We start from the raw sequence: 14156 nt of genomic DNA, 5'->3' as shown, positions 1-14156 counted from the left end.
TATTTTGGAAGTGCCTTGCTACTTGTATTGACACAGCAGAACATTCTTTGTTCTGAGTATGTAGTTGATATCTACATGATAGCTACATGGTAACAGGACACTTCCCTTCCACTCCCAAATCGCTCTCCAACCCTGAGCAGGTGTCCCAAATCCCAGCACCAAAAAGGCAACACAGCTCTCTCGATCCGCAGTCTTTGCTGCCAGAGAAAAATGTCAATCCCTCAGATTATACTGACCCCCAATACCACTATGTTCTTCTTTAGTCAACCTCCTTGAATGCCTTCCTAGATCATAGTGCTCTGGCCAGTTGGTTCAACAACCTTGCAACACCTACTCTAATTCAAACAAACTGAAAGGACCTCAAGCCTGTCATAAAGGCTGCTGCTCATGTGCTCTTGCTCTCAATATCTCCTTAACTGTCTCATTCTATTGGCCTTGAACATTGAAATTAAAAGACTATATCCAAAGAGCTGTGATGGGTTCCTTATAAAAAGGCCCCAAGAAACTTTCTCACTTCCTGAAATGTCACAGTGTCTGTAGTTCAACAGCTTGCAAACTCTGAGCTGAAGCTGCTCAAACATTAAGCGCTCAGTGTCAACATGTTCACCCTGGAGTCATAGACATAGTCACCAAATATTAAGCTTCCTCTCCTATAGCAAAGAAAGAACCAATTCCTGATATTTGAAAAAGCCAAAAAAAACTAATTCCCTTCTTCCCCAACTCCCTTAATCATCAATGTGTAGCCCTTCATTGTAAGTCACACTCAAACGCTCAATCGCACATTGTTAGCTAGGTCTATATATTCTGAACACAAAAGGCTTAGTTCACCCAGTTACAGAGGAACTAGTTTTGGCTGCTTCTTTAATTAATTGTGCCCAGCTGCTCTTTCAATGGAGACCTTGTTGAACTCCTACTTAAGGCTGGCACCTTTAGAACTTAACCTTGAGATTTAACTTAAATGGTGACTGCAAAAGAAGTTTGATTAGTACAAAAAGATTTGGACTCTTAACTACCAAATGTTAGCATTCTGCCATGAGATTATCCCCTTTTTACAATTTAATAAATTATCATAATTATTCCATTGGAAAAACACTGTAATGCAGGTAAACAATTACCCAATGCTGATCAATGTAACTGTCAACTAACTTTTGCAGGACAGATCTATACAATGAATCATTGCTTAAAAAGCACATCTACATTATAATCCAACAGCTAATAGTGACATTGGAAAATGTCAAAATCTTTTACAGCTACCTTACAGAATATTCTAGACTCAGTCGGTTTTGCATTTTTTTTTTACAAATTCTTAAACCCAGCATATTGTGAATGGACTTCCAAATCTCCATGTCAGCAGATAAAATGTGTGCAGGAGGAAATCCAATTTTGATCAACTTTTAAAATGGGGAACCTGATCCCAATGAGCATGCATATGTATTTTGCACACCAGGTATCCCAAACCACAAATAATGTCAGAGGAAAATAGCACAAGGTTAGCAATGTGGAGGAAAATCTTATTTCTGCTCAACAAATTTGCCTCCATACCTACATGAAAATTTAGCCCAAGAATTCAACATAATGTAAGCAAGATAAAGGAAAAAATACTTTAGGCATAAACAGCAACAATTTAGAAGAATTAAATTGTTTCCATCCCAGGGTTTTAATAGAAGTAGATGAGAACATTGCAAACGCCAAACTATACTGTTCTCTTCCATGGGTCCTTCTTGTCACTATATTCATTAATAACTTAGATAATGAGATTGGAAACCATATATCCAAACATACATTATAAAAAAAATTGGCAGTTTTACAAGCAGCACAAATGGAAGACTCAAATCGCCAAGAGAAATTGATAAACTAAATTGATGTAAAAGACTCTGGCAAACCAGTTTCAGTGGAGAAAAATCTGCACCCTATAAAAGTTCACAAGTATATACAAAATGTAACTGTATAAACAACATCTGCATAGAAAGACAACTCAACAGAAATATTCAAAATTGAATTGGAAGAATTCCTGCTTCTGTCAGATGTAGAACAATTGTTTGATGTGGTAGAGATGCAAAAATAAATAAATCATACAGCAAATTGAGCTGCTAGGATTCAACAATTATAGCTCTTGACCCATTCCTGTGTTCTTACAGTCAGATCATGGATGTTTTTTAAAAATAAATTTTCCAGTATTATCATTGTTCACATTTTTAAATTATTTTGTATATACTTATCAGTGTGCACAAGATAGTATTAATCAAATAAGTAATTAGTAAATAAGTAACAGGTATGTACTGGCTGTGTGTTATATCTTAGGTCTAATACTTATGAAATTAACCAACTAGCACTTCAATATAAATATAGGAGGAAAAAAGATTTTGACAAGTTTTTCATTTATATTTTTAAAGTTTTATTAACTTGTTTAGGCATTAATGGATCATTTTATCTTCCATTGGCGACAGTGACGTTAATCCTGTTCTATCCACAGAATGGCACCAAAGTGACTGGGAAATGTGGAGGGTATTGTGGCAAGTGCATCCCATATTCAGGAACAGGACTACATGTACAATTGCTTTAGCTCAGGTATTCATTGTTTTAAGTACTTTCTCAAAAGTTTCTTAATATTCAATAACAACCAGTACCAGACCAATACAACTGCAGCCTAAAATAGAGAAAGTGAGGACTGCAGATGCTGGAGATCAGAATCAAAACATGTGGTGCTGGAAAAACACAGCTGGTCAGCCAGCATCCAATCAGCAGGAGAGTCAATGTTTCAAGAATGAGCTCATCATCAGGAATGAGCTGAGGAACCTGAAAATCCATCAAAATGTCGACTCTCCTGCTCCTCGGATAGTGCCTGACCAGTTGTACTTTTTCAGTACCACATCTTTGACTACAATATCAATAAGTCAATATTGCATAATTCTACTTTCTCTAAAAGTTATGCCAATAACAAAATAGTGAATAAGCTTTACAAAAGGAAATATTGGTCAAAGTTTCCCTTGTTAATAAACAAAAATCTTTTGAGCTCCTCCCCGCTAGCAAAAATATGACAGGGCAGGAATTCTGGCTACCAGTTGTAGTTTGCCATTGTTCATGCTCCGAATTCAATGGATTTCAAATCCCATCAGCATAAGAAGGATCTAATTATTCATATTGAGCTTTTCCTAAACAGTTGCTATGGAAATGATTTATATTGCCTCTCAAAGCCAGGATTAGAGTCTTACTGTCCTAGAGTGTAATGATTGTAACGAGGTTAGCCAGGTAGACCTTGTAGAATATGATTTCTCTGATTAGGGCTGTTAATCTGGACCAATGACTGGAATGACAGATAAGAACAGGAATATCAGATTTCCAGCTCACTCTGAGAGTGGTAGCAATGCCAAGGATGCTCCACGTGTAAATAAATAGTGACTTTGTGACCGGGTATTGGCCTCTGTGGAGTTTTTTCAGTCTCATCATATGTATGTCAGCACATCTTTAAAAGTCATGTTCATGATATCTTTACTGTATCACAACATGTGACCTGAAGGTTGAAAGATCTCACACTCATTCTTGTTTGCTATGGATCATTCAACTGGAATAATGCTCTTCTGTTGAAAACTCTCACCACCTTATTGAATGTCTCTCATAGGACAATTATAGAGAGGGAAGTGCATACATATTCTTGAGGAGTCAAAGGAGGAAGACATGTTGAATTCGAGATTATTACATCTTTTTTGTGAACCCTCTACCAGTGCAAACATTTGCACGTCAGTGAGTACTCTGAGTAGTGGCGCAGGTTGGGTTCACCTCACATCACAGCAGCTGGTTATGAGGGCAGCAAAGCCAGCCTGTGGTTAGTCATATTCAGAGGAAGGAGGTTCAGTTGAGCTCAACTCAGCTGGGTAAAGATACAAAGACTTGGGATCATGAAGAACCAGGATGAGATTTTTGTCATGTGTCAGAAGTTACCTGAAACATTGTAAAATCATGGGATGAGAATGGAGAATCTCACACACCTCACAATGATTCTGTATTTTAAAGCTTATCAACTCCTTCATTAAGAGGGTGGCTATTCTCATTGAAAACCACATCTATATTATTCAAAATAGGAGAGGTGCACAGAATGTATGCTGCAGTCTAGGATTGACTGGTCAGTGATACAAATTGTATGAAGACGCATGACATGAATATCAGCTGTTTCCCTTCCACTGATCATGGATGCCACAAAAGGCTTGAGGATCTAGCAATAGTGATAAAAGTGCCAAACCTCATAAGGGCCCAAGATCGCCATCAACCATCTCTGTGGGCTTTCTGACAGAGGAACTATCTGTTATCTTTTCAGCCTATAACAGAGGCCTGTTTCAGGCTGTCCCTGAAGTGATATGGTGCAAAATTCTTTGGAGTACTCCATCCTTCCTAGAATCTCCTCAGTGAGGCCAACTGCCAAGAGCTTTATGCAGTCATTATCAACCACATTACTTCCAACCTACCCATATCTACAAAAGCAGCTTGTAAGAAGGGCATGAGCGAAGATATTGGTGATGTCAATTTGTGATTTTTTGTGATCCCCCTGTGTTTCTGTTGTAAACAATATCAAACTGTTGTGCAATAAAGCACTACGAACTTTGTTACACTGAGACAAACTTGTGTTTCCTTTTCATCAAATGAATGGAAGGGAAATGAAAAATAAGAGTTAATGAAACAAATCAGTGTGTAAGGGAGTGTTGTTTCAGTAGAAACTCTGGAGCCTTGCATTGTTTGTGCATTGGAAGTTTGTTGACTTTTGTTCTTAATGGATGCTTGACTACAGAACGATGAAGGGGATCACCAAATATCTTGCAGACAACATGCCTCTCAAGTGAAACATGTCTGAATCAGAAAGGTCTCCTGTCTCTACCATCTTAATAAGCATGCTCTCTCCTAAGCCTACTGTGGCAACACCCCTATTAGCCTTTAAGGAACAAGGATCCAAGTTGAGAGCCAACACTGCAGTGAACAGGATGTCCGAAATTCCTGATTTTGTTTGTCAGCCAGGGATCCCTGACTGGACCAGATTAACAGTCCTAATCAGGAATTCATATTCTATGAGGTCCACCTAGCTGACCTTAGAACAAACACTACATCCCTCCCCCTCTTAGTCCGACAAAATAGGCAGATTTTATTTGTTACTCCTTCTAGGATATTTTAGCACAGGTTCAGGTTCCTCCGACTCTGCCTCTGAGACAGGCGGCGTATAATGCACAGTAGCTCGTTCCTGTGCCCAGAACATCTCAGAAGAAATTTATTCTCCTCTTCAGGTGGCAAAGGCATTGAGGCAGCGACATCTGCTATGTCCATCTCAGATTCAAAGGTATCCTCAATGTTTGACAGAGAGGGAGAACTCACGATTTTCAGAACTATCATAAACACAATTAAGGAGCTGGGTGTGTTTTGCTCCTGCACCGTTGGCAAGTTTGCAGTTATCATATGGTCCATGTGCTTGTTCTGGACCTTCGCACCTACCTGAACTTAGTATGTCACTGGATCTGATCTCGTGTCAACCATGCCTCTTACCCATGCAGGGCCATTCCTATGGGTTCTACACCAAACTCCTTCCCCTGAAGTGAACCGTCTCTCCTGCTTAACAGAGTCTTGTGTCTGGCATTGGCATTCCCAATGTCATTTCACTCCCCTTCCTCCCCCCTGCCACGTCCAGGGAGATCAGATTTAACCTGGTGCAGAGTCTTCTCTCCATTAGCAACTCTGCTGGAATAATCCCTGTAGTTGCATGAGGGGTGATCCTATAATCAAATAGGAACCGAGTCAGTATATTATCCAGTGAAGCTTGCGGCTGTTTTTTTTAAAGCCTGCTTTCAAAATTTGGACTACTGTTTCTGCAGCATCATTGGATGATGGATGGTATGTAGCTCTCCTTATATGACAAATACCATTCAACTTTAGGAAATATTCAAATTCTCTACTGGCAAACAATGTCCCATTTATCTGTGACCAACATTTGGAGTCAGTGATTTGCAAAAGATGCATGCAGTTTTTTATCACTGTGAACCTGTGTAAGAGTATGTGTGTGTATAGTGTAGTGGTGTCACCTGTAGTGTGACATGAACCCAAGATCCCAGTTGAGACCACCCTCATGGGTTCGGAACTTAGCTATCAGCCCCTGCTCGGCGACTCTACGATGTTGTGTATCCTTGAGACCCTTCGGGAAAAGGAGAGGGCGGATCCTGTCGAGCGGTTCCCTGAGCAGACTGTCAAAGCCATTTGGCAGAATGCCTCATCGCCAGAACTTTCCAACAAGCACCAAGACATGGCTTGGCTGGTGGTGAGAAGGGCTCTGCCTGTGAGATCCTTTATGCACGCCCGAACTCTCTGCCGCACCGCACGCTGCCCTCGAAGTGGCTGCGGGGGGGACGAGACTGTCACACACCTCCTTCTGGAATGTGCCTACGCAGAGGAAGTCTGGAGAGGAATGCAGTGGTGCTTGTCGAGGTTCGTCCCGAGCAGCGCCGTGACGCGGGACTCCGTGCTCTACGGCCTGTTCCCCGGGACTCACACCGAGACGAATATTAACTGCGCCTGGAGGATCATCAACTCGGTGAAGGACGCTCTCTGGGCGGTCCGAAACCTGTTGATCTTCCAGCTGAAGGAGTTGACCCCGACCGAGTGTTGCAGACTGGCACATTCCAAGGTCCAAGACTACGTGCTGAGGGATGCGCTGAAGCTTGGGGCAGCTGCCGCCAAGGCGCGGTGGGGAAAGACCACCGTGTAAAATCGGCCTGCCTAAAGAAGAACAGGGGGCCCATGCGGACGTTTTTTGGGCTCTGCTGATGCCTCAGCCAAATATATGTATATGTACAAGATTGAAAAATGCACAGGATTGTAAATGCGAATGACAAGGATAAAGTCGAATCTGTGTTTGTAAATATGGACATATGTATGGCATGATCAAATGTACAGACCATAAAATCATTCTATGAATAAAGTATATTTTTGAAATAAAAAAAAAATTGTGTATCCCAAGGTCCTCCTTGGAGGACGGTCACCTGAAGGTCCGAGGCTGAATGTCCTTGACCACGGAAGTGTTCCATGAGTGGGAGCGAACATCCTTGTCTAGATATTGTTGCACAGTGTCCATTCATCCGTTGCATTAATATCTGCTTGGTCTCACCAATGTACCATGCTTCGGGTCATCCTTGCCTGCAGCGTAGAGATAGATAATGTTGGCCGAGTCATACAAGCATCTGCTGTCCACGTGGTGCATATTATCCCCACATGTTATTGTAATTGGAAACATTTCAGCAGTCAAGAACATTTGGCCTCGGATCTTCGGGTGATCGTCCTCCAAGGCTGACTTTGGGATATGCAACAACGCAGAGTCACTGCGCAGAGGCTGATAGCCAAGTTCGGTATCATGAGGGTGGCCTCAACTGGGATATTGTGTTCATGTCACACCACAGGTGACCCCACTACACTATATGCACACACTCTTACACATTAACACACTCACACTCTCTCATACACTCTCTCTCAGACACACACACACCCCCTCACACTCATGCACACCCTCTCACAGGTGTATACTCCGACATATTCACTACACATGCACGCACACACACACACACTCATAGTTCTCCCTCTGTCCCACATGTACACAATCTCTCTCATTCTCTCTCTCTCACACACACACACACACACACACCCCTATGGGGGTGAATTTGTATTTGTAGATATATTCTATTCTGTTCAAAAAGCATAAAATCTGTAGTCAGTCCATGTGACATTTTATAAATTTCTACTTTGGAAATAGAACCAGTCTAACTCAGAATACAAACAGACTCTAACCTCACACCTTTAAGGCATTGTTTGAGCTGCGATGTCACCTTTTTTTTAAAAACTTAAGTTATCTCAGGAATGTGACTTGAAAACAGTTCTTGAATTTACATATGAATGAATCAAAACCTGCAACCCATTCTAAATAATTAAAGACTTAACAGAAATCCATCAGTACATTGCAGAGTTGTATGACAATTTGATCTTTTACTCTAAATTCTGTGTCCTGCCCTGCTAGCTACCTGACAAAGGAGTAGTGCTTTGAAAGCTAGCCCTTCCAAATAAACCTGTTGGACTGTAACCTGTTGTTTGATTTTTAATTTTTCCGCCCCAGTCCAACACCTCCACATCATTGCAGAATCATGGAATTGCTTTCGGGTCAACATGCAAGGTGGTCTTACCTCTTTTGATAGTTCCTAGACCCTCCTGCAAAACGTCTACTAATTGAATTGGGACTTCACTAAACAAGACATATTGAGCCAGTTTAGGTGAATCTTTCTCAACTAATTTCATCCCATTAAGCTTGGGCCAAGCCTTTTAATATTTCCCAAGCTCAGTCAGACTGGCGAGAGTGTCCACTTCCATTGAAACACTCTACAACTCATATGCTCCACTTGTAGCATTTTCCAATAATAAAGCCAGTTATAGTGCCTGTTTGAAGTCCAGTTGGGCTTCAGTGAATAGGCATTTTTTGCATGGTTATGTCATTAATTCCACATACTAAATGGTCTCTCAGTATCTCATTAAAGGTTAATCCAAAGTCACATGCCTCTGCTAGACCTCATAGCCAAGTCAAAAATCCTGATTTGCATATCCCTGGTTATTGAACTGCCAAGTAAAACTGAGAGTGTCTCAGAATTAGAGGAGGCTTTGGGTTGTAATATTTCTTAGCTAATTCTGTGACCTCTTGATAGGTTTTAGTATCTGGTGCCTCAGGATGTTAGGATCCTAATAATTGGAAAAGCTGTAGAACCACAAGTTTTCAGGAAAATTACTCATTGATTTTCATTTTCCCCAATATTATTTATTCCCAATGCTTATCCCAACTCAAAGACAACTGTTGCGAGTGAATTTCTTGAGGAGCATGCTTTCCTCTCATCACAACTGAAATAACTCCACAGAGCTGGTATCCCATCATTTAGTTACCCTTATTTACACATGGAGAGTCCTTGACATTTATCCAACTCTCAGAACCTCTAACACTCTTTGTTTATAACTGTCAGCCCGGGCTCCCTGATTGCGCCCATTATTCTTGTTCAATCAGGAACTTATATTCTATGAGGTCTACTTGGATGACCTCATTATAATCCTTAAAGAGACATAGCACAATACCTGTGACAGTGCTAGGAGGGTTGTGAACGATATCACAGGGGGTTACTCATGCTCTGATTGACTTTGTTCTTCCTTTACAATGTTAGTGTCAAATTTGTCTGCCATGTGAATATTTTTGCTGAAATATTTTTTGAGTGCAGATGTTCACACTTGGATATTCTGCCAAATTATGTAGTTCAGGTGCAGAATACAGACAACTGGATTCTTCCTGATCTGTGAAAGCAGCAGTTGGCACATAATCACTGAATAAGTTCACTTGCCAATTTGTTTATTCCATGGTCATTAAAATATAGTATTGTACATCTGTATGAGAAATGTGTAAAGACATGTTTTTATAACACATGTAAATAGTTGATCAATTTGCTTGTTAATTAACATTTATATTGTTGAGGAAGCTTGTTAGTTATTTAAAAAGTATTCATCTCCTTGAGATCTCTGCCTGGAGGCTGATTATTCACCTAAATATAGCAATGTGCCATGATTTTTATTACAGATAGAACAAAAGAGGTAGACATAAATCTAACTCAGCTGGATCAGGAATCGAAGCTGAGTTATTGGCAGTAAAATAATCCATACGCTAGCTGAGTAGCTGAGTGAGCTAACCAGCTCCTACTTGAAAAATATTACAGAATCATTATGGAACTTTTGATGTGACAAAATATGTTCTTATTCTCAGTGAAACGAAGTTCAACAAACCATACAATTCTAACTTACAGATCCTTAAAATGTTTATATTGTAAACTTCAGTGAAAAATCATTATTTCTCACTTAATTAGTAATATAAAGACAAAAGGTTGTCTGGTACAAATACACCATGAACATAAAGGGTTGCAAAAGGATGGAAATAGGAAAGTAGAAGATTTAAGTATGAGCATTTCTGAAAACTAGAAGCGCACATTTGCTGTTAAAAATTAATGATTATGAAAACATTCATTGCAAACAATCACTAATACAGAAATAGTAATCTTCTATTTAAGTGGTTCAAAAACTGTTGTTCAGTTTTCACCAAATGTGAACACTTCAATGCATTATATATTTTCAGCTTTTTATTCTAGTTTGACATTTTTCAATTTTATGTGCATTACATTTCTTAACTTAGTTCTGTTTTGTAGATAATTTTGAAACTCTTGGTGTGCAAGAGAAAAGCTGTAATTATAATATCAGCATAGCTTTTCTGTTAACACCTTTGAGGTTATATTTAAGTGATTTTATAGAGTAGTCTGTCAGTTCTCTCTTAATTTACAGGATTTAAGCAAATTTTGCTGTGATGTTCTTTGATTCTGTGGTTTGATTATAACTGAGTGATCATTTATCCTTTTTAGTAGGTTTTCAAGGCGTGTGAATTATTAAGGAGGTGAAACATAACGTGAGGCAAGCTGGAACAAGATGAAGGGCAAACTCATACATACCTCTGTGATCTATGTCTGTCGATAAATCTGGACATTTTGATGTATAATATTGTATTTATGATCTGTGTTTATATTTATTTCTCTTTAAATGTTTTTGTGACAGGATACTTCTATGTTTTTATCTTTACGTGTAAGGGTACAACAGTGTAAAGCTGTTTGTACATATAGCACACGTTATGTAGCTTTGTAAGAAAAGGACATTTTATTGACACTCTGTTTTTGACTTGTTTACTTATCACTACACATCTAGTAAACCAAAAAACAACTGAAAAGCCATTTTTTAAATGGTGGTGCTATGTACCATATTATGAGTGTTTTTAACTTTGAATTTACCTCTGCACTTTTAATCAGGAAACAAAACAATATGTACTGTTATCACATTATAAGTAATTTTGGTAAATGTTATGTAAATATATGGGTATTTGCAGCTGTATGTTATTGCACTGGTTAACATTCATTAGGCCTTATTATCCAAAAATGAGTACACTGGTAGCAAATTGTTAAGCACTAAGAATAGATTCCATAAGGTCAAAGTGATATAAAGGGAACAAAAATTGGGCTCACAATAAGTTTTTTTTAAATTTCACAATAATAGTAACCTGTTGTGTAAATTAATGTGCTGCTATTAATAGTATGTCAAATATTAATGCATGGTCTGATCAGTTTAATGCACTTTAATTTACATTAAATATACTGATAAACAGGTTGATTCACTTATTTTAAGGATACGGTATAAAAAGCTGACACAGCAAACTTCTTGTTAATTAAATAGCAAATAAAGTTACTAAATTTAGAACCACAAAACATGCAACAGAGTATGTTTAAAGATTTTTTTTGTGAAATAGTTGGTTAGAATTTTTTTATAAAACAAAAATCTTACTAATTTGTCAGAGGAAAAAAGGGAATGTTAGAAACTGCATTGATAATTAAAGGGCATAATAGACTTAATGGTGCTATTCATGGTGCAAGCAATTATAAGTTTAAAATATACTGGGAGCATGGTCAACATACATTAATTCTGTAAACATGCTGCTAATTTTACTCAGTTTTGCAAACGTGGGAATCCCTGTTATGTAAACATACTTATTAAATGATAAATAAGTATTATCACCTGCATGCTGTTACATCATTCGAAACGAATAATTCAAGATTTGGACTGAAGTAAATCAAATACTAGTTACATTATGATTGTGTTAAGATATTTGATATTGTAGCAATAAAGAAAGTAATTTGCAATTCTTTGAAGCAGAAAGCTGAAAATACTCCCAATAATTCAACTGCAAGATGCATCATTTTTCAGATGATGGTGAATGCATGTACATCAAATTGGGTTTTACTAATACCATATCAAATCAGATGATGAATTGCAGCCATCTTTTTTAATTATTGATTTGTTTTGTTAAGAATGCACCAACAATAATATTATACTAATATGAGCACGAAGGAATCAGTCAGCATTAAGTAAACGCTATGCAATGATGGACAAAATACCATTAGAGAATGGCAAAATAAATTTAAGTATCTTACATGAAAACTTGTCTACGTCTATTAGGTAGGTAGGTGGTTGTTTTTAATTACTATATTAACTTCACCTAATTATAGTAGTTTTACCGTCTAAGTCTGTTAGTTTCATAATATGTGTAGATTAGTTGAATTTTTCATTCAGAAAAAAGGTTACTATTAATGTAAATTACATATAATAGCCAGAGAATTTGTTTTGATTTTTCTAAACACAATATTTATAATGTATTCCCTAAAACCTAAACTCTGCTTACAAGTATTACTTCACATGAAAAGGAAATTCTAAAGTTTTTGCATAAATCCAAGGCAAATCTTGCACTATGTGCCTAAACTTCAGTGCACAGGCACATTTTAACTTCATAATATGCAATAAGTCTTGGACATATAGCATCTCTATGAATATTTAAGGTGTATGCAGTTCAGTCTTATAGTACAAAATGTCTGCTAAATGAATATTAATCACAGGTGTTTTAAATTCATTTAGAAATTGAACTGGTTGTACTCATTGTTCCTGCAAGTAACAAATTGACATCATTTTATAGTAGTGTTACACTGTGCACTACAATATAGTAAATCAATGTTACATTATTAAAGATGCTATTCATAGTTTAAATGTATTTATGACAAATATTAAAATATGCACTGGTAACTTAAAAATTGATCACTATAACAAATAAATTATTTTGCTATATGTTATGAAGTTTAAAGTTTTTTTTTAATGCAAACTTAAGAATTTTGGCCAAAAGCAATAGAAGCTTCAAAAGTTTGAGAAGGTGATAATGCTTAGCAGTGGTGAATAAGACGGGAGGGTGGCTAATGTGATGTCATTATTTAAGAAAGGGGTAAGGAAAAGCCAGGTAACTATAGACCAGTGAGCCTGACATCAGTGGTAGGTAAGTTGTTGGAAGGGATTCTGAGGGACAGGATTTGCATGTATTTGGAAAGGCAAGGACTGGTTAGGGATTGGGGATAGTCAACATAACTTTGAGCGTGGGAAACCGTATCTCACCAACTTGATTGAGTTTTTGGAGAAGTAACAAAGAAGATTGATGAGGACAGAGCAGTGGATGTTGTCTATGTGGAGTTCAGCAAGATGTTCAACAAGGTTCCACATGGTAGATTGGTTTGAAAGGTTAGATCACATGGAAATGTAAGGACAGCTGACCATTTGTGTACAAAATTGGCTTGATGTTGGGGGCAGAGGGTGGTGGTGGAGGTTTTTCTGGGACTGAAGGCCTGTGGTCAGAGATGGACCACAAGGCTAGGTGCTGGGTCCACTGCTTTTTGTCATTTATATAAAATGATATCTGGTTGGCATGGATGAGTTGGACTGATGGGTCTGTTTCCATGCTGTATGACTCTAAGGCTCTATCTGCAGGAATTTTTGTCTTTCATTTTCTATAAATGAAGAAATGAAGCTATCCATGCAACAATATTTCATTTAAAAATCTCACTAATTGTGTATTGCTGATTCTTGTGTTTTGATGTGAAATTAGTACTCGTCGATAAAAACATCACATTCAGTACCATATTTCTAATCACTTTTGAGTCAGTAGCTACATAAGTAAGGTTGTTGAAATGAGAAAAAGGCAAGTGTCTCATTAGCCCAAATAAATTGGGTCTTATCATGACAAAATTCATTCTAAAGTGCCAATAAACAGGATGCCCTTGCTGAAACTTGTCCCTTGAGATCCAAAGGGATGTTGGAAAAGAAAGAATGGGATTTTGGAAGGGGCTCGTATGGTGCAGTATTAGTATCCCTACTTCTGAACCACAATTCCCACCTGTTCCAGAGGTATGTCATAACATCCCTGAACAGGTTTATTAGAAAATATTTTAAAAAAAGATCTTGACTCCCTCACCTTTGGTGTTATTGCATTGTCCTTAATGTGCTCTGCACATAAATTGCACAATTGGAAACACAGGTAATTTAATGGTGATAGTTAATAGATGAAAAAAAAACACAGATGATTTGGTATGGAAAAAAATAATTTGTGTGTGATAGCACTTCCAGATATAAAAGGGGGGGAGAAAAAATCCTTGAGAGCTCTTCTGCTGCAGTGATAGTACCCCTACCTCTGGACTAAGAGGCCTGGG

At 38.0% G+C, this 14156-nt stretch overlaps 1 protein-coding gene across 4 annotated transcripts in view; it reads left to right on the top strand.

Annotated features, from left to right (window-relative positions):
- Positions 1 to 12699, top strand: part of adamts9 (ADAM metallopeptidase with thrombospondin type 1 motif, 9) — a 256708-nt gene extending 244009 nt beyond the window's left edge. For 3 of the 4 annotated variants that reach the window (XM_072582481.1, XM_072582483.1, XM_072582479.1), the window contains 2 exons: positions 2474 to 2568; positions 10452 to 12699. In XM_072582481.1, coding sequence (XP_072438582.1) covers positions 2474 to 2563 — 90 coding nt within the window. In that variant the 3' untranslated portion in view covers positions 2564 to 2568; positions 10452 to 12699. The remainder of the gene's footprint in view (positions 1 to 2473; positions 2569 to 10451) is intronic. The other variant, XM_072582480.1, reaches the window with a different exon arrangement.
- The last annotated feature ends 1457 nt before the right edge of the window (positions 12700 to 14156 follow it).

The sequence above is a fragment of the Chiloscyllium punctatum genome, chromosome 12, assembly GCF_047496795.1.
Source record: "Chiloscyllium punctatum isolate Juve2018m chromosome 12, sChiPun1.3, whole genome shotgun sequence".
Lineage (NCBI taxonomy): Eukaryota > Metazoa > Chordata > Chondrichthyes > Orectolobiformes > Hemiscylliidae > Chiloscyllium > Chiloscyllium punctatum.
This window is presented reverse-complemented; position numbering and strand designations above follow the sequence as displayed.